At 46.0% G+C, this 22,409-nt stretch overlaps 1 protein-coding gene across 1 annotated transcript in view; it reads left to right on the top strand.

Moving 5' to 3' along the window:
• The window catches only part of LOC117367913 (discoidin domain-containing receptor 2-like), a 235,372-nt gene that overhangs the window by 135,219 nt on the left and 77,744 nt on the right, over positions 1-22,409 (top strand). The window contains exon 6 of the mRNA XM_033961001.1: positions 10,478-10,583. Within this exon, the coding sequence (XP_033816892.1) occupies positions 10,478-10,583 (106 nt within the window). The remainder of the gene's footprint in view (positions 1-10,477; positions 10,584-22,409) is intronic.

The raw sequence follows: 22,409 nt of genomic DNA, 5'->3' as shown, positions 1-22,409 counted from the left end.
AAATAGATAATTATATAAAATGAACAAAAAAGTAAACATCACAAATCATGACAGACTAATGATTCAATTCAATCAAACATAAAAGAGCAATCTCACAAGATCACTCTATTAACCCAGATTACTTAAAGTGCTAGGACTGAAAACAAATAAACAAAAAAGTGAGAACAAATTGCCTCAAATTGATGTCTCAGAACATAGTAGCATAGAAAATGACAGCCCAAACAAAAGAAACTCATAGAATAAGGTATGATGCAATACTACATATGCATATTTGATTTTGATTTGTCCTTGCCATTTTCAGAGCACTGACCATAGAAGTCTGCTAGCACTGGCCTTGTTCTCCAACTACTGAAACTAATATTTGTTGAGACAAATAGCAAAGACTGTAAATATCTGCAATTGAACAAGCAATGAATTTTTAAAAATAATAAAAAGCATGCTCATGGATCTCTGCCAAAGGGCAAAGTCTAAAAGTAGGAACTCCTACTCCTTGTGGCCCTGGGCAAGTCACTTAGTACCTCATTACCCCAGGTACATACATTAAAGAGACTGTGAGCCCACAAGGACAGATAGGGGAGTATCTGAATGTACTGTATACCATTTAGGCTATAAGTGGTAAATAATAAATAAGTAAGCTAGTTCCTGCAGAGCACAATGATCTTGAAGGACATTAGAGCTGAAGAGCAGAATAGATGCCAAATGGTGCTTTCATAAATTGGTTTTGTGCCTTATCCAACTCTACCTCTCCTACCTCACTGTAGCCTCTCACAAGGTTGTCTCTCTTCTTTTTGAAAACATGCCAGTCTATAACATTACTTTTGAAGCTTCTGGAAAAACTAATCGAATCAACTCTCTTCTTATTTGGATATATCCTTGGCCCTTTATCTTAGCTAAGTGAATTTCTGACAGGGTTACATCACTGAAACTCTGCTTGTTGCTATTCTTAATGAGATACAAACTGCCCTGGATCTCTGTTGCTCAGTTTCAAAGTTTCATTCAACCTCTTAGCTGCTTTTGATTTTGGATTATCAACCCCTTCTCTTTCAAAGACATTGGTACTGGAAGCACAGTACTTATAGTACAGTGGTGCCTCACACAACGAACTTAATTGGTTCCAGGAGCAAGTTTGTTATGTGAAACGTTCGTTATGTGAAACGCGTTTTCCCATAGGAATACATGTAAAAAAAAATAATTCGTTCTGCAGCATAAAATATGCTAAGATGACATAAAAAAAGATAAATTTTTGGTTATTATTTTTATTTAGATACATCTAAAAACATAATTGTTTTTTAAAACAACACACATTTTTTAAATTTAAAGACAGACTAAGTAGAGTCTAATTTTACAGTGAGAGAGGGCAGAGTCTCAGCGGCAAAAACTGGGACTTAACTGTTCATTTTTTTTTTTTTTCTACCGTGTTTCCCCGATGATAAGGCAGGGCCATCAAATAAGACAGCCCCCCCTTTTTAGAAAAAAATGTAAAATAAGGCACCCCCCCGCAAATAAGCCACCCACCGATACCTGCGCTTACCCGAATCGGGTGGTACGGTGGGTGACTCCGTGTGGTCCCTGGCACCCGCGACACGATCGGGGCAAGAGGGAGCTCAAGCCCTCTTGCCCCCCCGACTCCCCGACACGATCGGGGCAAGAGGGAGCCCAAGCCCTCTTGCCCCCCGACTCCCCGACACGATCGGGGCAAGAGGGAGCCCAAGCCCTCTTGCCCCCCCCCGACTCCCCGACACGATCGGGGCAAGAGGGAGCCCAAGCCCTCTTGCCCCCCGACTCCCCGACACGATCGGGGCAAGAGGGAGCCCAAGCCCTCTTGCCCCCCCGACTCCCCGACACGATCGGGGCAAGAGGGAGCCCAAGCCCTCTTGCCCCCCCCCCGACTCCCCGACACGATCGGGGCAAGAGGGAGCCCAAGCCCTCTTGCCCCCCGACTCCCCGACACGATCGGGGCAAGAGGGAGCCCAAGCCCTCTTGCCCCCCCGACTCCCCGACACGATCGGGGCAAGAGGGAGCCCAAGCCCTCTTGCCCCGCCGATTCCCCAACTCCCCGACAATATCGGGCCAGGAGGGAGCCCAAGTCCTCCTGGCCACGGCGACCCCCTAACCCCACCCTGCACTACATTACGGGCAGGAGGGATCCCAGGCCCTCCTGCCCTCGACGCAAACCCCCCCTCCCCCCAACGACCGCCCCCCCCAAGAACCTCCGACCGCCCCCCCAGCCGACCCGCGACCCCCCTGGCCGACCCCCACGACACCCCAACCCCCTTCCCCGTACCTTTCTGTAGTTGGCCGGACAGACGGGAGCCAAACCCGCCTGTCCGGCAGGCAGCCAACGACGGAATGAGGCCGGATTGGCCCATCCGTCCCAAAGCTCCGCCTACTGGTGGGGCCTAAGGCGCCTGGGCCAATCAGAATAGGCCCGGGAGCCTTAGGTCCCTCCTGGGGGCAGGGCCTGAGGCACATGGTCGGGTTGGGCCCATGTGCCTCAGGCCCCGCCCCCAGGAGGGACCTAAGGCTCCCGGGCCTATTCTGATTGGCCCAGGCGCCTTAGGCCCCACCAGTAGGCGGAGCTTTGGGACGGATGGGCCAATCCGGCCTCATTCCGTCGTTGGCTGCCTGCCGGACAGGCGGGTTTGGCTCCCGTCTGTCCGGCCAACTACAGAAAGGTACGGGGAAGGGGGTTGGGGGTGTCGTGGGGGTCGGCCAGGGGGGTCGCGGGTCGGCTGGGGGGCGGTCAGAGGTTCTTGGGGGGGCGGTCGTTGGGGGGAGGGGGGGTTTGCGTCGAGGGCAGGAGGGCCTGGGATCCCTCCTGCCCGTAATGTAGTGCAGGGTGGGGTTAGGGGGTCGCCGTAGCCAGGAGGACTTGGGCTCCCTCCTGGCCCGATCGTGTCGGGGAGTTGGGGGGGCAAGAGGGCTTGGGCTCCCTCTTGCCCCGATCGTGTCGGGGAGTCGGGGGGGGCAAGAGGGCTTGAGCTCCCTCTTGCCCCGATCGTGTCGGGGAGTCGGGGGGGCAAGAGGGCTGGGGCTCCCTCTTGCCCCGATCGTGTCGGGGAGTCGGGGGGGCAAGAGGGCTTGAGCTCCCTCTTGCCCCGATCGTGTCGGGGAGTCGGGGGGGCAAGAGGGCTTGGGCTCCCTCTTGCTCCGATCGTGTCGGGGAGTCGGGGGGGCAAGAGGGCTTGAGCTCCCTCTTGCCCCGATCGTGTCGGGGGGGGGCAAGAGGGCTTGGGCTCCCTCTTGCCCCGATCGTGTCGGGGAGTCGGGGGGGCAAGAGGGCTTGGGCTCCCTCTTGCCCCGATCGTGTCGGGGAGTCGGGGGGGGGCAAGAGGGAGCCAGGCGGAGAGAGGGCAGTTAAGCGCAGTGCCTGCGCGGAAGGATGCAGCTCGGGCGACTTCGTTGTGTGAAACGAAGTTCGTTGTACGAATCAAGACATAAAGTTCGTTGTGCGCAGCGTTCGCTGTGCGAGGCGTCCGTTATGCGAGGCACCACTGTAATTGGTTTGCTTCATATTTATCAAACCATTCCAGGTTTGCACCAGCTCTCATTTTTCCTCCTCTTATGTCCCACAGGGGTCTGTATTGGGTCCTATCCTATTTATTAGGTTCCTAGCTCCTCTGCTTCTGCTTATACAATCTGTCATCTTTAGCCCCTGCCTCTATGCTGATGATATACAAATTTTGTTCACTGTTGATGCTTCTATGGATACTTCTCCCTCTAAACTTACCTCAGTGCAGTTGACACATAGCTACAGGACAATCTCCTTTTCCTTATCATCCATGCTAGACTAGTGGGCTATGTCCCCATGCCAGCAGATGGAGTCAGATAAAAAATAGCTCAGAGCTGACTTCACTTTTAGGGGACTGATGCTGTCATATTTATTTAAAATATTTATAATCCGCTTTTAACCAAAACGGCTCACAATTAACATACACAGCATAAAAAACGTGGAGGGGCATAATAAAAAAAAACATCTAAGTCCCCTTTTGGCCTAAGGCCTTAAACATTGAAAGTAGAAGCAGGGAAAATGTCCATAATAAAAAAAAACGTCCAAAAGGAGGCTTTTTTTTTTTTATAATGGCCTGCCTCTACGTTCAGCTGTTTAAACGCCCAGACCATGGGTTGGGCCCATGTGCCTAAGGCCCCACCCACAGGAGGGGCCTAAGGCTCCTGGGCCTATTCTGGTTGGCCCAGGCGCCTTAGGCCCCACCTGTGGGCGGGGTTTCAGCTGCCTGGGCCAATCCGGCCCCATTCCGGAGCCGGTAGGCCTGCCGGATGGGCGGGCTTAGCACCCGTCCGTCTGACCAACATTTAACAGGTATGGGGGGTGGGATTAGGGGTGGGGGGGTCAGCGGGTCAGCGGGGGGCCGATCGGGGGTTCGGGGGGGTTGTGTCGAGGGCAGGAGGGCCTGGGATCCCTCCTGCCCGTATTGTAGTGGGGGGTAGGGGGTCTGCCTGGGCAGGAGGGGTTGGGCTGCCTCCCACCCGATCTTGTAGGGGGTGGAGGGCAAGAGGCCAGGAGGGCTTAGGCTTCCTCCTGGCCCCACCGGACTTGGGGGGGGGGAGATTAGAGATCGCGGGGCAGGAGCGTTTGGGCTCCCTCCTTCCCCGAACATAATCGGGGGGGGGGGGGGCCGCAGGGCAGGAGGGCTTGGGCTCTCTCTTGCCCCTATCTTCATTGGGGGTTCGAGGGTGCCGTGGGGCAAGAGGGCTTGGGCTCTCTCTTGCCCCGATGTTGTCGGGGGGGGGGGGGTGATGTATCGCGGCAGGAGAGATGCCTCATCTCCCCTACCCCGATGCCATCACTCCTCTACCCGAACTGCCACAACCCGCGGCAGGAGAGATAGGGCATCTCTCCTGCCGCGGGTCACGGCAGTTCAGGTAGAGGAGTGATGGCATCGCGGTAGGGGAGATGAGGCATCTCTCCTGCCACGATCATTGCTGTAGGGGGTAGGCAGGTTGCTGGGGCCGCTGAGCTGATCGCAGCAGCCACGATCAGCTCAGCGGCCCCTTTTTCGGCACTTAGACCTGTTTTGACTTCGTCTAAGTCAAAACATATAAGTGCCGACTAGGCAACTTGTCTAACGTTTTGATTATATCTGCTGCACGCCTAGGTCTAGGTCGGCCCACCTCCCGCCCACCGGCTGCTCTTTCCCCTCCTCTAAAAACGCCTCTTTTCTCTCTGTGCGTTTAGAGGCAGGGGAAAGGCCTAATCTGGTTTTAGTTACGTCTAAAACCAGCTTTGATTATAGGTACTTGAACGATCAGGCTTTTTGATCGTCCAAGTAGCCATTTAGGCCACTTTTTAGACTTTTTTTTTATTATTATGAACCCCATAACATATCTACAAATATCTAGACAACAGGATTAAACAAATAGAGGCATGATTCAAATTCATTTAAAAGAAAAAATACATCTCCATAACTCAGTATGATCTACTACTATCAGAAAAAGGCCTGTGCAAAAGTTTTCAATAATTTTGAAGACTGATGCTGCCTTCAGTTCCTCAGTATTTCTCTAGCTTAAGCAGATGATGCAGATGTGGTGTGCTAAAGCAGCTGTAAATAGGCCACTCCCATGAAGGCTGTAGGCCCAGATTTCTTGTAGAGCATAAAACCAAATTCAGGGGATGCTGTAAGCAACAGTCCATTCAGACTAATTTTTTCTCTCCTCTTGGGAACCGACTAGAGAAATAAGATTGGCAGAGACTATTTCAGAGAGCCCAGTGGGTGGTAAACCTGATGATGCCTGGCCCTTCCTCCTTCCAATCATCCTTGTGGGAGTTACGGCTACAGTGCCTTCTGTTCTCCTCCCTAGCTCTTGGGAAAGGACCAGAGGTCCATTTCCTGAGCGTTGGCCAATTAGATTTTTTGAAAGAGGAAGAAAAAAAGATAAAAATGAAAACAACAAAACCCTTCCATGCAAGATTTTTCCCAGTCAACATCCTGGTCTGATGTGTTGTTGTGAGGGTCTGAAGTGGTTCATATCCCCTTCCTCCCTCCACTTGTTTATAGTATGTTGAGTGAAAAATGGGAGGTGAGGTGCCAGGTAAGTCATGACAGATCAGTGTATCAATCAGCCTATTTGGCCTGACCTGGGAGCAGGCAAGTAAGTGAGATGAATGCAATCGGCTTTTCCTCCACTTACTTCCCAGTTTGTCTGGAAATAAAGGGGATGACATGCTACAGGTAAGTCATAGCAGTTCAGCCCACCCATCAGCCAGTGTGTTTGGTCTCACTTGGCAGCAGACAAATAAGCAAGCACCAGGTGAGTACAATCTGTGGGGATTTAGGCTGGAGAGGTTCCCCAGACTAAGCTTTGGGCAGTGCAATGTGCACAGAATAAGACCTGGTCAGTGCTTCTATTTTGATGGGATTACCATCCTTAATTGTTGCTCTATGCCAAAAATATACTATTTTTTTTAGTGACAATCTCTACCAGAGGGTAGAGAAATGGGGAAGTTTATGAAGGGTACATACCTACACTCAGGTATGGCAGAACCTAGGCAACAGGTGGCATGTCAGAGCTTTTTTTTTCGCTCTTCCCCACTCCTTAGCTAGAGAAGCAAATAGTGGGAACAGCCTGCAGAACTGGCTCTCTGCCCCTCTACACAAGTAAGCTTCCAGGAGTGCCTTTAATGCTAAATTAGGCTTGTGAAGTATGAAGTTTCTGCAGTTTGGGGCAAATTCTATAAAGGACGCCTATAAAGTTGGCAACTTAGGCGACCAAATAGATTGAATAATAAGCATGAGTAACGACTTTAACAAGCAATAATTAGAAGTTAGACATCCAAAGGCTGTGCGTGATTCACAGAATATGCATGTTGGAAAAATCCACACCTAACAGGATAGGTGTGGGTATGGTTTTAATATGGGCTTCCATTTACAGAATCTAATGGCACTCAGTGTTCTTAGTCGTTCTAAGACATCTATCTTTTTGCCTAAAATGTAGGCGTTGCAAAACCAGGTCTACTTATGGGCGTGCACTGGTTGTGAGTTAGGCATGCCAGAGGCATCCACATATAGGTGTATGGATCTTCTGTTTTTTGGATTAAAGAGTACTCCTCTTTGATAATGGAAAAAGTTGTTTAATAATGCATTACTCAATCAAAGCCCATGAAAACATATACATTGCATACTAAACCTCATTCCTAAAGTTTAAGAAAATAATAAGAAAAACCCTACTCACAGTGGCTGTAGCTCAGAGCAAGTGGACATGTTTTACGCACAATCTTGACATCATTGTGACATCAATATGCACCTAGATGGCAGATTGTCACTAAAAAAAATAGTATGTGCTGGGGTACCTGCCCATCCTGGGAGCTTGAACTCACAACCTTGGGAAGATGGAAGAAGTGCTTTTAACCATTGAGCCACATTGGCTTTCTGCTTTGTGAGTGTCCTGATGCTACATCACCCCCAACACCTTCAGGCCATCCCAACCCACAACATAAACCCTTCTGGTACTTTCACACCCACTTTTTGCTCTCATAAGAGAGGACTTTGGCATTTACATTTGCACTCTGTCATTTCCAGGGTCCAGAGCTGATGTGGCTCAATGGTTAAAGGCACTTCTTCTATCTTCTCAAGGTTATGGGTTAAAATCTCTAAGATGGTAATAATAATAATAACAGTTAATATTCCGCAAGACCGTGAAGTTCTTTGCGGTTTACAAAGATTAAAAGATGGTACAAATAGATTGAGCTTAACAGGGTGGAAGCTAGTGATTAACAGCTCACAGGATCAGTTATTGAGGAGAGAGAGTTGTACGGGTCAGCTGCCTAGATATTTCAGGAACAGATATGTTTTTAGGCGTTTCCTGAATTTCCCATAAGTAGTAGGTGTAAGTAATTGTTCTAGATCTTTACCCCATAACGCTGCCTGATGTGAGAAAAGGTGTTGATGGTTTCTTTTGAGTTTACATCCTCTAACTGGAGGGGAGACGAAGTTCAAATGTGAACTTCTCTTATGTCTTTTGGCTAAGAAGGAGAAAAGGTCAGTTATGTATTTAGGGGCTAGAACATATAGTATCTTAAAGCAGAAACAGACGAACTTAAACTTCACGCGTGCCTCCATCGGCAACCAATGCAGCTGTCGGTAGTAAGGTTTCACATGATCAAACTTCCTCAGCCCGAAAATCAGTTTGCACTAATTGCAATCGTCGCATATTCTTTTGGGAAATTGCCAAATAGGCGATGTTACAGTAATCAAGCTGACTCATTACGAGGGATTGTACCAGGATTCTAAATGCTGGCATATCAAAATATGCTCTAATGGATCGAAGTTTCCAGAGAGTGAAAAAACCCTTTCTGATTAAGGAGTCTACCTGGTCCTTCATGGTTAAGCACTGGTCTAGTGTTACACCCAATACCTTCATAGTAGACTGGATAGGATAACTAAGTTTACTGATGCATAGTGGTGTTTTGGTGTCAAACGGGTGTGGCGAAGCTACAAAAAATTTTGTTTCTTCTAAGTTTCAGTTTGAATTCATTCATCCATTGTTCCATCAAATTTAGTACTTCTGATGCCTTGGGAGTAATTTCCGAGAGATAGTTAGTAAATGGAATGATGATCGTAAAGTCATCTGCGTAACTGAAAAATTTTATCCCCAATTGGGTCAGTTGCGTACCTAGTGAGGACATGTAAACATTGAAAAGCAATGGGGATAGTGGTGATCCTTGCGGTACGCCAGATGGATTGCTCCAGGTATCGGAGAGATCGTAATTGAAACGTACTTGATAGGTACGGGACATAAGGAAGCCTCGAAACCAGTCCAACACCTCTTCCCTAATACCAATTCCATCTAGGCATTGTAACATTTTCCCATGGTCAACTAGGTCAAAGGCAGATCTCATATCAAATTGCATGATCAGGGCATTAAGGCCCTTACTGAACAAGAGACGTAGATTAGACGCAATTACTGTCTCAGTACTGAACAAAGGTCTATGGTATGTACCAATCCTTCCATGATTTTTACAATAAATGGAATAGATGCTCCTGGTCTATAGTTGGTTACCAATACTGATGATTTTTTACTATTTTTTGGGGTTATTATTATGTGACCATTATTAGTGAGGAACTTTCCATTTTTTAGGTTATGGGCTAAGTAATTCAGCAAAGATAGTTTAAATTCTAATGGAGCCGCTTTCATAATTTCCGGGGGACATGAGTCCAGACCGCAGTATGATTTAGAGTATTTGTTATATAGTTTGATATAATTATTCCATTCTAAATCTTAAAAGGAACTCCAGATCATGTCTGCTGTCTGATGGTCAGGTACACCAGCACATATTCCTATTGTTTTTAGTAACAATCTGCCATCTAGGTGCACAGTAGGTTTGTTACCATGGCAGCAAAAAGAATCCTAGCCGAGAAATTCAGGCAATATGTTTCTAGGCATTTAAACTAGAAGGTGGGGGTGGCGTATGTATGGAGGTTTGATGATGATAAAGATAGCAATGAAAACAACAATATTAGCAATTCACTTCCTAGCAATGCAACAGGGAATGAGCTGAAATTAAAAACTACAAAAGAAGAGATTGTTGAGGAATAGTAGCTGGAAAGCAATAACCACAAACGCCCACATCTGCAAGCCCTGATGTTAAAGGCAGACTTGGATATTGTTGCTATCACAGAGACATGGTTCAGTGATTCCCATGGATGGGATGCCGACATACAGGGCTATAATCTTTTTAGGAAGGACAGAGATGGTCAGAAAGGTGGAGCAGTAGCTCTCTATGTAAAGACAGATATCCAAATGACTGAAATGCAGGGCGCCTGGGAAAAGGAAGAAGCGATATGGATTGTTTTAAAAAGAGAAGATGGAGATCTACCTTCATCAATTAGGCAACTTGATTGGGTATCATAAAATATATCAAATTTATTTAGATCAGGAGTGTCCAATCTCGGTCCTCGCCAGGTGAGGTTTTCAGGATTTCCCCAATGAATATGCCTGCAGATTCTTTGGGGAAATATTGAAAAACCCAACTGGATTGCGGCCCTCGAGGACCGACGTTGGACAATCCTGATTTTAGATAATCTGTCAATTGGTTCACTACCAGACTTTCCTAAAATTTATTGAATAGAGGGATGAAGGCACTAACTAATAGAGGGGCAGAACATTTGATATGGCAGAATGGCCTAGTGGTTAGAGCAATTGCTTCAGCACCCTGAGATTTTGAGTTCAGTTCCCACTGCATTTCTCTGTGACCCCATGCAAACTGCTTTGAATGTGTAAACCATACAGAAAAAGCAGTATATCAAGTCCTATCCACTTTATCCTTTAAAGTTAGTCTACTAACTGCAATGTTTGTCAACCTTACATCTCTCTTGCTCTCAGAAATTTTCTTATAGGTCTGTCATCCCAAAGCTGGCTACTTGATTTTTCTAAAGTAGTGAATTGCAAAGCATATTGGAAGCCTGTTTAAATGAAAAGCAGTATTAATTCCAAATTATTGTATTTTTTGGCATTGTAGATGGTCTTTCCTCCTATAATATTCCTGATGGAGAGACTATTGCTGCTCCTGGATATCCCATTGTGTACCTGAATGATTCTACTTATGACGGTTTTGTAGAAAAAAGGTAAGGAACACTGCTGCTAGGGAATAGATCCACCTCTCCTTAATAGTTTGTCCTTAGGTAGTGTGACCATGAGACCGGGCCGAGGAGTATTACCCATCACATATCCACACCCCCCAGGCACCATAGTTCTCTGTAAAAACAACAGGGTTAAATACACAACATTGGAGGGGGGAGAAAGCAAGATGGCGATTTGAGCAGACGCATATGTTCAAGCTCCCATTCCAATTGCATACTTTTTATATTAAAAAAGTTTTCCTATGTACCTTTGACATGCCTAAGAGAAGGGAAAGGCAGAGAAATATCTCTCTCTCTTTCTCTCAGCTTTTGCAGTCCTGATGGCGTTGGGTATATCCACAGCTGAGTCCCAGGAGTGACTTAGTTTGGACTGCGAGATGTCACTGAGTCCGCTGGGACCTGACCCTCCCCCACCTCTGGGAGTAGCAATGGAGACTGACCTTCATGAGGAAGGACCTCGGGAACAGCCGAGAGTGGAGGTGGCATCATTGCTGGTAACCCCGGAGGGGATTTTGAGTGGAGGAGGTGCACTGCAATCAAGTGGTGGTGAGCTAGGTGGAAGTGGGACCCGGGAAGGAAATCAGATTTCCGGGCTACCTGAGCTCAAGTCGCTTGTGAAACCGGCAGTGGTTACCATGGACTTACTTTGGGGAGCTATGAAAAACCTACAATCAGTATGTGCTGGCTTCATTTCTCTTATGGCTAATGTTTCAACTTGAGATGGCTATCCAAGACCATATGAAGAAAATTGGGGAAATTCAGAAAACTATAGTGGAGATAGAAACTGCTACTAAACAAGTAATGAATAAAGTTTTTCTTCTTCGTAAGATTGAAAACTTTGAAAATCAAAATAGGAGTTTAAATTTAAGGTTATTGAATTTTCCTATGCCTAAATTTAAAACTCCTAAAGAGATTTTCAAAGATTTTCTAATTTCTATATTGAAAATTCCAGAAGTGAATTTACCACTCCTACAAAAGATTTATTATCTGAAAAGAACTTTAAAAGAAATGAATGCAACTTCAGAACAAGAAATATCAGCGGCCTTGGAGTCATCAGATATTGAACTGTCAGGACGAGCTACATTGATAGTTTCCCTGGTATTCCATCAGGATAAAGATTTGATTTTGAGGCTTTACAATAATTTAAAGCAAGTTTGTTACCTAGGAGAAAGAATATATATATATATTATATATATACCCTGACGTTTCTAAATGGACTCAGTCAAGAAGAAAATAATTTCTAACATATCGTGTTAAAGTGTCTTCCCTGGGTGCTTTTTTTCAGTTAAGGTTTCCTTGTAAGTGCTTTATATTGTATCAAAATAATAAGTATATATTCTATGATCCAGATCAGCTGCGCTTTTCTTAGAAGGGAAAGTGATTTCTTCTGCACCTGAGTGAATGTCAGATTAATTCAAGTCTTGTTAAAGCTGAAGTTTTCGCTCTAATTTCTTTTAATAATTGTAATACGTTCTCTTTCCTGGAAGAGTTTCTTTCTTGGTTTTCTCCTCTCTTTTTTGAGGACTATGTATTAAGTTGCATTTATTAACTGATTTTTCTTTTTTTTATATAAATCCAATAGGTTATTGTTTGTATTAGTTTCCTTATATTTCCTGATTAAGCACAACTCTGTACTTAAATTAAAATTAAATAAATAAAAAAACACAACATTCATTCCTTTAAAGCCCTAACTGGGTCTTCCCAGCTCCTCGTGGTCATTCTCAGAGTTCTCCCCAGACTCCATCTCTCCAGGTCCTCAATCTTACTTTAGGTGTGCAGCAGGTTCAAGAGTTACAGTCCCAATTCCCTTTTCGCTAGGAACATAAATCCATCAAATAGCTAGGGGTCCAGGAAAGAGGTTCCAAGATGGCGGCAGCTTACCCTCGGCGTCTCTGATTTCGATCTGCAGGAGCGAATCTTTATTGATTTTTGCCTTACTCGTGGCGAGTATGCCACATTCAAAGAAAAAGAGAGTAGTCTGAGCCGAACCCCCTGCGGCACGAACTTCTACTCCTTCACAACGTTCCATGCTGGAGTTCCCCTTTCATCGGAGCAGAGTCTGGCGGTTCTCTGGCTGGAAGAGAGGCTGAGGCTTTGGACTGGGAGGTTTCTCTCTCCCCTCCGATGTCAGTTCCACCACCGATCCCAGCGGCTGACCCGGATGTGACTCCCGATATGGTAATTTCAAGGGAGACCCCGGCAGCAGGGGCTGCAGCCGCACGAAAACAGCTGGAGGCAGGAGAAACTACGAAGATTTCTCCCCAATTAAGAAAACCTGAGGCAGTGTCACTGGAGAGCATATGGGAGGCTCTCATGAAGATCAACACAACAGTTTCCAGCTCTTCTAAAGAAATTGCAGCTCTCGTGAGTACTGTCAATACCTTGGGAGAGAAACTACAAGGTACTATAGACCAATTTAATATGGAAGTATCCCTGGTTAAGGCTAAAGTTACTGATTTACAGACTCTATCTTCAGAACTGGTAAAAGATAAACTTAATTTGAATAGGAAAATAGAACAATTGGAAAATTATAATAGAAGATTAAATGTGCAGATTCTCAACTTTCCTCGTTCTATTGGAGTGTCACCTATAGAAATGTTAAGAAAATAGCTTGTTGAAGTATTGAAGTACTCATCTGACTTAATTCCTCCGGTTAATCATATATATTATATTCCTACAAAAAAGTAAGGAGCCACTCCCAATGGACCAGCTGTGGAGCAATTAAATCTTACAGATATGCTTGAATCATCTCCTACAGACTCCACAGAGTGAGCCACTTTATTGGTTTCTTTTGTGTTTGAGCTAATTCACTTCTGAGATTATATTTTTGAAATTCCCAAGTACCATTTTTGGGGAAAAGGGTCTGGATATACCCAGACGCACAAGACAAACACAAGAGTAAACTTTTCTTGGCAATGAGAACTGAGACAGTGACGCTGGGGACAACTTTTTTATTAGCTTACCCATGTAAATGTTTAGTACCTAGCAGTGAAATATGTATTTCTTTTACCTGAACACTTGCACGCATTTCTTGATATGAAGAAGTTGTCTACTGCTAGTGTTAATTAAGTTATACAGGGAACCGTACTGCTAAGCCTATTCTATATACAGTGGTGCCTCACACAACGAACTTAATTGGTTCCAGGAGCAAGTTTGTTATGTGAAACGTTCGTTATGTGAAACGCGTTTTCCCATAGGAATACATGTAAAAAAAAATAATTCGTTCTGCAGCATAAAATATGCTAAGATGACATAAAAAAGATAAATTTTTTGTTATTATTTTTATTTAGATACATCTAAAAACATACATCTCCCTGTCCTTTTACTTCCACTATCTTCCTATCCCATCTCTATTCCCTTTTGTCCCTCTCCCCATGATCAATCATCTCACCACCTCTCTCTGCCCTCACCCTCAGGGTTCAAGATTGCTTCCACTCTTTTTCCTGTTGTTCTCTCTGCCTGTCACCCTATGATTTAGCATCCCTTCTGCCCTTGTCCAATATTTCCCCTTCTCTCCCTCCCTCTCATCCCCTGCTCCAACATGTGCTTTCAGCGGCCTTCTCCCCCCTTAAGCAGTCTTTTCTTCTCCACTCCACCTTTCCTCCCTCCCTGCCTCCACCTTTGTGGCGCTTTTGCACCCGACCGACAACAGAACAGGCCCGGTCGGACAAATCTCCCTGTCCTGTAGCCGCGAATCTAAATTACCTTCTTACAGCAGCTGGATTATTGAAGCTGCTGTAAGAGGTAATTTAGATTCGCGGCTACAGGGCAGGGAGGTTTGTCGGCCGGGCCTGTTGTCGGTCGATCAGGGGACCTGACCAGCTGTGCACATTCTTCGGGGCGGACCGCCCCCTCCCCCCTCTTTCGTTCGCCATTGCCTTCTTCCTACCTGCCCTGCCGCAGCCGCACACAGCCGACCGGAAGTCTTCCTGATGTCAGCGCTGACGTCGGAGGAAGGGAGGGCTTTGCTTAAGCCCTCCCTCCGACGTCAGCGCTGACATCGGGAAGATTTCCGTTCGGCTGTGTGCTGCGACAGGGCAGGTAAGGAGAAGGAGACTACCCTCGACCAACCCCGCTGCGATCCAACCCCGCAGGAACCCCGGAAGGATGCAGCTCGGGCGACTTCGTTGTGTGAAACGAAGTACGTTATACGGATCACGACATAAAGTTCGTTGTGCGCAGCGTCTGCTGTGCGAGGCGGCCGTTATGCGAGGCACCACTGTATATCAAGTTATTACTAGAAATATTGTTTCTCTTCATATTTTCCAGGAACTCTCTAAGGATTGATTGTGGTCTAAGAAGGTTTAATTTGTCTTCTCTAAGGATTGATTGTGGTCTAAGAAGGTTTAATTTGTCTTTGAGAACTGATTTAATTTTGTATTTTTTACAGCTGATTTTCTTGAACAAGGTTATCTTGTGTATATTTTGAAAATTCAATAAAGATAAAGTAAAAAAAAAAAAATATCTAGGGGTCCATTTAACGGCAGAGCCTTCTCATTTATTTAGTGCTAATCTTCCAGCCCTGAAGAAGCAGTTGTTTCAGGAACTAGATCGCTGGGAGGGAATGACAGTTGGGTGGATGGGGAGAATTGCGGCTGTAAAAATGATATTACCTAAATTACTATGGGCTCCTTTTACAAAGGTACCTTAGGGCCTTAATGCGCGGAATAGCGTGCGCTAGCCGCTACTGCCTCCTCTTGAGAAGGTGGTAGTTTGCGCGCTAATCTGGTGCATACGCTAAAAATGCTAGCGCACCTTTGTAAAAGGAGCCCTATATCACTTCATGGCATTACCTATTGCAATCCCCAGAAAATTTTTTCGTGTTTGTCTAGAAAAGTATATGACTCCTTAACATTTGTCCCAGATTTATGACCATCATAAGAATCTATGTTGGATGTCCTGTGGATGTTTGGGGGTCTTTTCAACATATATGGTGGTTGTGTTCTGTGATAAAGCCCTATTGAAATATGGTAGGTCAATTGATAGTTCACATTACCCAGAAGCACTGTCCTGTGCTGAAGGAATGCTTTCTACTTAATGCTCCCATACTGGGTTATACTCTGCCAGAAAATTGTTTAGCCTTGTTTGTACTGTGGCCTGCCTGACCTTGGCAAAACACTGGCGGTCCACCTCAGTTCCTGAGCAACGATATTTACTCTGTCCTCTGGACTATGTACATTTAATGTGCAAACTAACGGTGCTACAGAGGTTGGTCCCTTATCTTAAAATCTGGTATAGTTATGTTGCCTGGAGGTCAGACTCCTCTCCGTTACACCTGTAAACCTGTGTGCTGTTCTTTTGGTGGGGGTGTGAAGGGGGGGGGAGCAGGGAGCTCTGTGGGGGGGGGGGTTTAGCTGCTCAAGCCTTTATAGTTTGCTTTTCAGCCTTTCTGTATGTTTTGTATAAGAAGGAGGGGGTGAAGGGCTTGAGGGAGGGCTTGGGTGGGTTGTTGGAAAAGTGATGCTGCTTTTGTTTGGATTGTATTCTGAAAAATTTCAAGAAAAAGATTTTGTCACATCCCCCCCTCCCCAGCTATTGGATTTCATTATGGCTAGAGAGGAACTAAAAGTTACTGTATAATCCTTCTGAACCAGGCAATCACTGCTAGTAAGCAGGCTGAGGGTAGGGATGCAAAGAAATATGACCACGTCTCCCCCCTTCTGCATAAAGCACATTGGCTACCTATCGAGCACCAAATTAGTTACAAAATTCTCCTTTTAACCTTCAAAACCCGTTTATATAATCAGCCAGAATTTCTTGATAAACTACTTATTCCATTTAGTCCATTCAGATCTCTCCGTTCTGCAGCTCAAAATCTCCTTAACATTCCATTCTTAAAATATATTAACACTTTAAGATCCAATAATTTTGCAGTGACAGCACCTTCCCTTTGGAATTCCATTCCTAATTACATAAGGGAAGAAACTTCCATAGGCCCTTTCAAAATTAAGTTAAAGGCTTTCCTATTCATTTACGCTTTTGATACATAACTTCCCTCGTAAAGGCAACAATCTCATTGTTGTTTTTCAGGTCAACCCTCTCCTTATTGTTCTTTCTTTTACTTATTGTAGTTCTCCCCTTTTCCCTCTTGCTTTTACTTCTGTTTGTCTGGTATATGTATTTTTGTTTTTACTGTCCAATCCCCAGTAATGATATGTTCTGTTTTTAATCATTTGTTTTTATGCCATTGTATGCTGATAATGAATTTTGTTGTACACATCTTTGAATTTTAGACTAAGTGATATAACAATTTTTATTTTTTTTAAAATATATTTAAGTATTTTATTGATTTCAATATAATATCAAGTAAAACTTGTACAGAAAGCAAATTTAACCAAACATATTATCCCAGGACAAGCAGGCAGATATTCTTAACTGATGGGTGACGGCACCGACGGAGCCCCAGTACGGACAATTTTAGAGTGATTGAACTCTAAGAACTTAGAAAGTTCTAGCTAGGCCGCACCGCGCATGCGCGAGTGCCTTCCCGCCCGACGTAGGTGCGCGGTCCCCAGTTTCTTAGTTTCCGCGGAGCTAAGAAGACGCGTTTTTTCCAATGGCCGTTGGAAAATTCTTTTTTCGCCTTCCTGCTCGCGTATATTCTAGTGAATTTCTTCACGTTCTTTTTCTTTTCTTATTTCTTGTTAAAAAAAAAAAAATTCCAACTTTTTTTCGATTTTTTTTGGCCTGTTGGCATTATCGAAGCCTCGGACTTCGATTTTGCTACTGCCGTTTTTCCCTTCATGCCCCCTTCACCGGGCTTTAAGAAGTGTCAGCGGTGTGCACGCCCTACATCTTTAGCCGACCCGCACAAGTGGTGTCTCCAGTGCTTGGGTCCGGACCATAGGGCTTCGACGTGCACCCGTTGTGCTTCTCTTCAAAAAAGAACTTTGAAAAATCGCCAAATTCAACAACAGCTACTTTTTGATACCGCTATGGAAGTTCCACCGGCATCGGCGATGCCCTCCAAATCGGCCCCGGCACTTTCGACACCGCAAGATGTTTCTTCGGTGTCGCACCCCACAGGTAAGCCGGCTAAGAAGCCATCTCCTACTGTCCTCGGCCCGCCAGTCGAACACACAGTGAGCCAAGTCCTGCAGACTGTGCGCCGGCCCCGTAAGCGCTCCGCTCCTATAGAAGTTACTGCCTCTTCATTGGCATCGACTTCGCCTGAGCGTCGAGCTGCACCGCAGGTACCGAGAAAGAAAAAAGCGGTACCGGTGCCATCGGGACCATCCCTGTATGAGCGTATAGCGTCCATTCTCCAGGTCCAGCTTAAGGAGCAGTTACAACAACTTCTCCCGGCTCTTCTGACTCCGAACCTTCCAGTGTCGGTACCCGCTGAGCCTCCGGTGCCGATTGTCAACCAGCCTATTTTGTCGGCATCGACGTTATCGGCACCGCTACAATCTGCCTCTTCGGTGTCCATGCCTATTTTATCGGCAGAACCAAAGTCTCTGCGTCGGGCGGTTCACTCAGTCTCAGAACCGGTACCGCTTTCTGACCCCAACACCCGTACTGTTTTACATTCATCGGGTACGGTGTCGATGCGTTTCGGCAAATCGGTACGCAAGACCCGACATACAGCGTCCTCTACTCCTCTCTCCCAAGGACGCCTACCATCAGTACGTGATCCTGATTTATGGGATGATTCCAAGGACCCCCTCGGTACCGATGATGACTTTTCATCGGATGAGGCTGATCCATCTGTGCAGGAGCCTAGTGGTAAGCCAGAGCAAACTTCATTCACAAAATTTCTTAAGGAGATGTCAAACACCCTTTCAATTCCATTAGAGTCTGATTCTAAAAAGTCCAAAGCATTCCTTGATGCTTTGGACTTTGACCAACCTCCAAAAGAATTTTTGAAATTACCCCTCCATGATATCTTAAGGGAAACTTTTTATAAAAATCTTGAGACTCCTCTAACCATTCCAGGAGCTCCAAGAAAGCTGTAGTCACTTTATAAGGTTATTCCCATTCCAGGGTTTGACAAGCTTCAGCTACCACATGAGTCCTTACTTGTGGAGTCGACCCTGAAGAAAACTGTGGGCTCTAGTGTGTATGCTTCTGTCCCTCCTGGCAGAGAGGGTAAGGCCATGGATAAATTCGGTAAACGTGTTTATCAGAATGCTATGTTGGCCAATCGCTCAGGTAACTACGCATTCCATTTTTCTTTTTACCTGAAACATCTTATCCAGCAGATGGCTACTTTTCAAAAATATCTCCCAGAACGCAAGCTCCCTGCTTTCCAACAATGTACTGCCAGTCTGTTCCAGCTCCGGAAGTTCATGGGCCGTTCCATCTATGACACGTTTGAACTCACATCCCGAGCTACAGCAATGTCTGTTGCTATGAGACGTTTGGCATGGCTTCGCGTCTCAGAGCTTGATGTCAACCACCAGGACCGCCTTGCCAATGCTCCCTGCCTGGGTGACGAGCTGTTTGGGGAATCTCTGGATACCACCACCCAGAAGCTTTCTGCTCACGAGATTAGGTGGGATACTTTATTGAAAACCAAAAAGAAACCTCCACCTGCTCGTTCTTTTCGACAACAGACATCTTACCAGCGTCGTTTCTCAGCTCGGCTGATTCAGCCTCATCCTCACCAGCCTCGGAGACAGCGGCAGCAACAGCACCAGCAGGCTCGCCAACAACAACAACCTCCAATAAAACCTATTGCTCAGCCTAAACCCACTCAGCCCTTTTGACTCCCTTCTCCAGGGTATAGCCAGTCTTCCCCCCACGTCTCCTCTTCCACAACCTATCGGGGGACGTCTCCAGTTTTTTCTGAGCCGTTGGGAGGTAATCACAAGGGATCAGTGGGTGCTCTCCATCATCACCCACGGTTACTCCCTCAACATTCAGGCTCTTCCTCCGTTAGGTCCTCCAAAAGAGTCTGCTTCAAACAGGTCTCAGTCCCTCCTTCCCCGTCAAGAAGTTCAATCCCTCCTTCTACTCAATGCCATCGAAGAAGTTCCTCCAGATCAGCAAGGTCAGGGATTTTACTCCCGGTACTTTCTAGTTCCCAAAAAGACCGGAGACCTCAGACCCATATTAGATCTCAGAGATCTCAACAAATGTTTGGTCAAGGAGAAGTTCAAAATGCTCTCTCTTGCCACACTCTACCCTCTTCTCACTCAGGGCAACTGGCTATGCTCCCTAGATCTCAAAGAGGCCTACACACATATCCCTGTTCATATGACGTCCAGACAGTATCTGCGCTTTCTAATCAATCATGCTCATTACCAGTACAGTTACCCTACGGTCTGGCCTCCTCTCCCAGGGTATTCACCAAGTGTCTCATTGTGGTAGCTGCCTATCTCCGCTCTCACAATTTTCAAGTCTTCCCCTACCTGGACGACTGGCTGATCAAGGCTCCTTCCCCTCAGGCAGTACTTCTTACCACCAACCAGACAATAAGATTTCTTCAACTTCTGGGCTTCGAGATCAATCTTCCCAAGTCGCACCTCATTCCCACCCAGCGACTTCAATTCATTGGCGCAATACTGGACACTGTTCTCATGAGAGCGTTTCTTCCATCCAACCGCCTTCAGACCATCCTTCATCTCTGTCTGCAGGTGTTTCAACAGATTTCCATCTCTGCAAAACAAATGATGGTGCTCTTGGGGCATATGGCATTGACGGTGCATGTCACCCCCTTCGCACGTCTTCACCTGCGCACCCCTCAATGGACTCTAGCTACCCAGTGGTCCCAAGCGACGGATCCTTGCTCACAACACATATCTGTGACATCGTCTCTTCAACAGTCTCTACACTGGTGGTTGAAATCTTCAAATCTCTCCAGAGGTCTTCTGTTCCATCTACCTCCTCATCATTTGGTCATCACCACAGATGCGTCCCCCTAAGCCTGGGGAGCTCACTTGACCGAATTCCAAACTCAGGGTCTTTGGACTGCCCAGGAAAAGAAACATCACATCAATTTCCTGGAACTCCGATTGATGTTTTACGCCCTCAAGGCTTTCCAACATCTCCTCTTTCCTCAAGTCCTACTACTTTGCACAGACAATCAAGTTGCAATGTACTACATCAACAAACAAGGTGGGACGGGCTCTCGCCTGTTGTGTCAGGAGGCCCAAAAGATTTGGTCTTGGGCGACAACTCGCCACTTATTCCTGAAAACTGTCTACATTCAAGGGGAACAGAATTCCTTAGCAGACAATCTCAGCAGAATTCTCCAACCCCACGAATGGACTCTCGATCCCATGACTCTCCAGTCCATTTTCGCTCAATGGGGCACTCCTCAGGTGGACCTTTTTCAGCTCCTCACAATCATCAACTGCCCCAATTTTGCTCTAGACTCTACTCCCCTCACCGTCTGGCACCCGATGCATTCCTCCTGGATTGGACCAATCTATTCCTTTATGCATTTCCTCCTCTGCCTCTCATGTTGTGGACCTTGTTCAAACTCAAAAGAGAACAAGCCACCATGATTCTCATCGCTCCACGGTGGCCCAGGCAACACTGGTTCTCCCTTCTACTTCAACTCAGTTCCAGGGAGCCCATACTTCTTCCACTGTTTCCTTCTCTGCTTACTCAACATCAGCATTCTCTTCTACATCCCAACCTGCAGTCTATGCACCTGACAGCTTGGTATCTCTCGGGCTGACCTCGGCTCATTCTCTTCTTTCTCAGCCGGTCCGTTTTATTCTTGATGCTTCCAGGAAACCGGCCACGCTTCAATGTTATCAACAGAAGTGGACCCGGTTTTCTTCCTGGTGTTTTCTGCATCATCAGGATCTTACTTCACTAGCAGTAGAACTAGTGTTGGATTATCTCCTTTCTCTATCTAACTCTGGCCTCAAGTCTACTTTTATTAGAGTCCACCTTAGTGTCATCACTGCTTTTCATGAGCCTGTTCTCGGAAAACCTCTAACTGCTCATCCTTTGGTCTCCAGATTCATGCGGGGTCTTTTCAATGTGAAACCACCTCTCAAGCCCCCTCCTGTTGTCTGGGATCTTAATGTGGTTTTTTCCGCCCTAATGAAGCCTCCTTTTGAGCCTTTGGCCTCAGCTCATTTCAAATTTCTTACTTGGAAAGTGGTCTTCCTTATTGCCCTTATCTCTGCCAGGAGGGTCAGTGAGTTGCATGCACTAGTTGCCGATCCCCCTTTCACTGTTTTTCACCATGACAAGGTGGTTCTGCGTACACATCCAAAGTTTCTCCCTAAGGTTGTGTCTGACTTCCACCTTAACCAGTCCATTGTCTTACCTGTTTTCTTCCCGAAACCTCATTCTCATCCAGGGGAACAGGCTTTACATACTTTGGACTGTAAGCGTGCTTTGGCTTACTATTTAGAGCGCACTAAGCCTCACAGATCATCTCCTCAACTATTCCTATCTTTTGACCCTAACAAAATGGGTCATCCTGTTTCTAAACGCACATTATCCAATTGGCTTGCTGCTTGCGTTTCATTCTGTTATGCTCAGTCCGGACTGACACTGGAAGGTTCTGTAACAGCCCATAAAGTTAGAGCTATGGCAGCGTCTGTAGCTTTCCTCCGATCCATTCCCATTGAGGAAATCTGCAAGGCTGCTACTTGGTCCTCAGTTCATACTTTCACATCTCATTATTGTCTGGATACATTCTCCAGACGGGATGGACACTTCGGCCAATCTGTTTTACAAAATTTATTTTCCTAATGGCCAACCTTCCCTCCATCCCTCGTTTTGTTAGCTTGGAGATCACCCATCAGTTAAGAATATGCTGCCTGCTTGTCCTGGGATAAAGCACAGTTACTTACCATAACAGGTGTTATCCAGGGACAGCAGGCAGATATTCTTACGTCCCAC

This window comes from Geotrypetes seraphini, chromosome 10 (assembly GCF_902459505.1).
Source record: "Geotrypetes seraphini chromosome 10, aGeoSer1.1, whole genome shotgun sequence".
Lineage (NCBI taxonomy): Eukaryota > Metazoa > Chordata > Amphibia > Gymnophiona > Dermophiidae > Geotrypetes > Geotrypetes seraphini.
The sequence above is the reverse complement of the archived record's forward strand: the minus strand, read 5'-3'. Positions and strand labels throughout refer to the sequence as shown.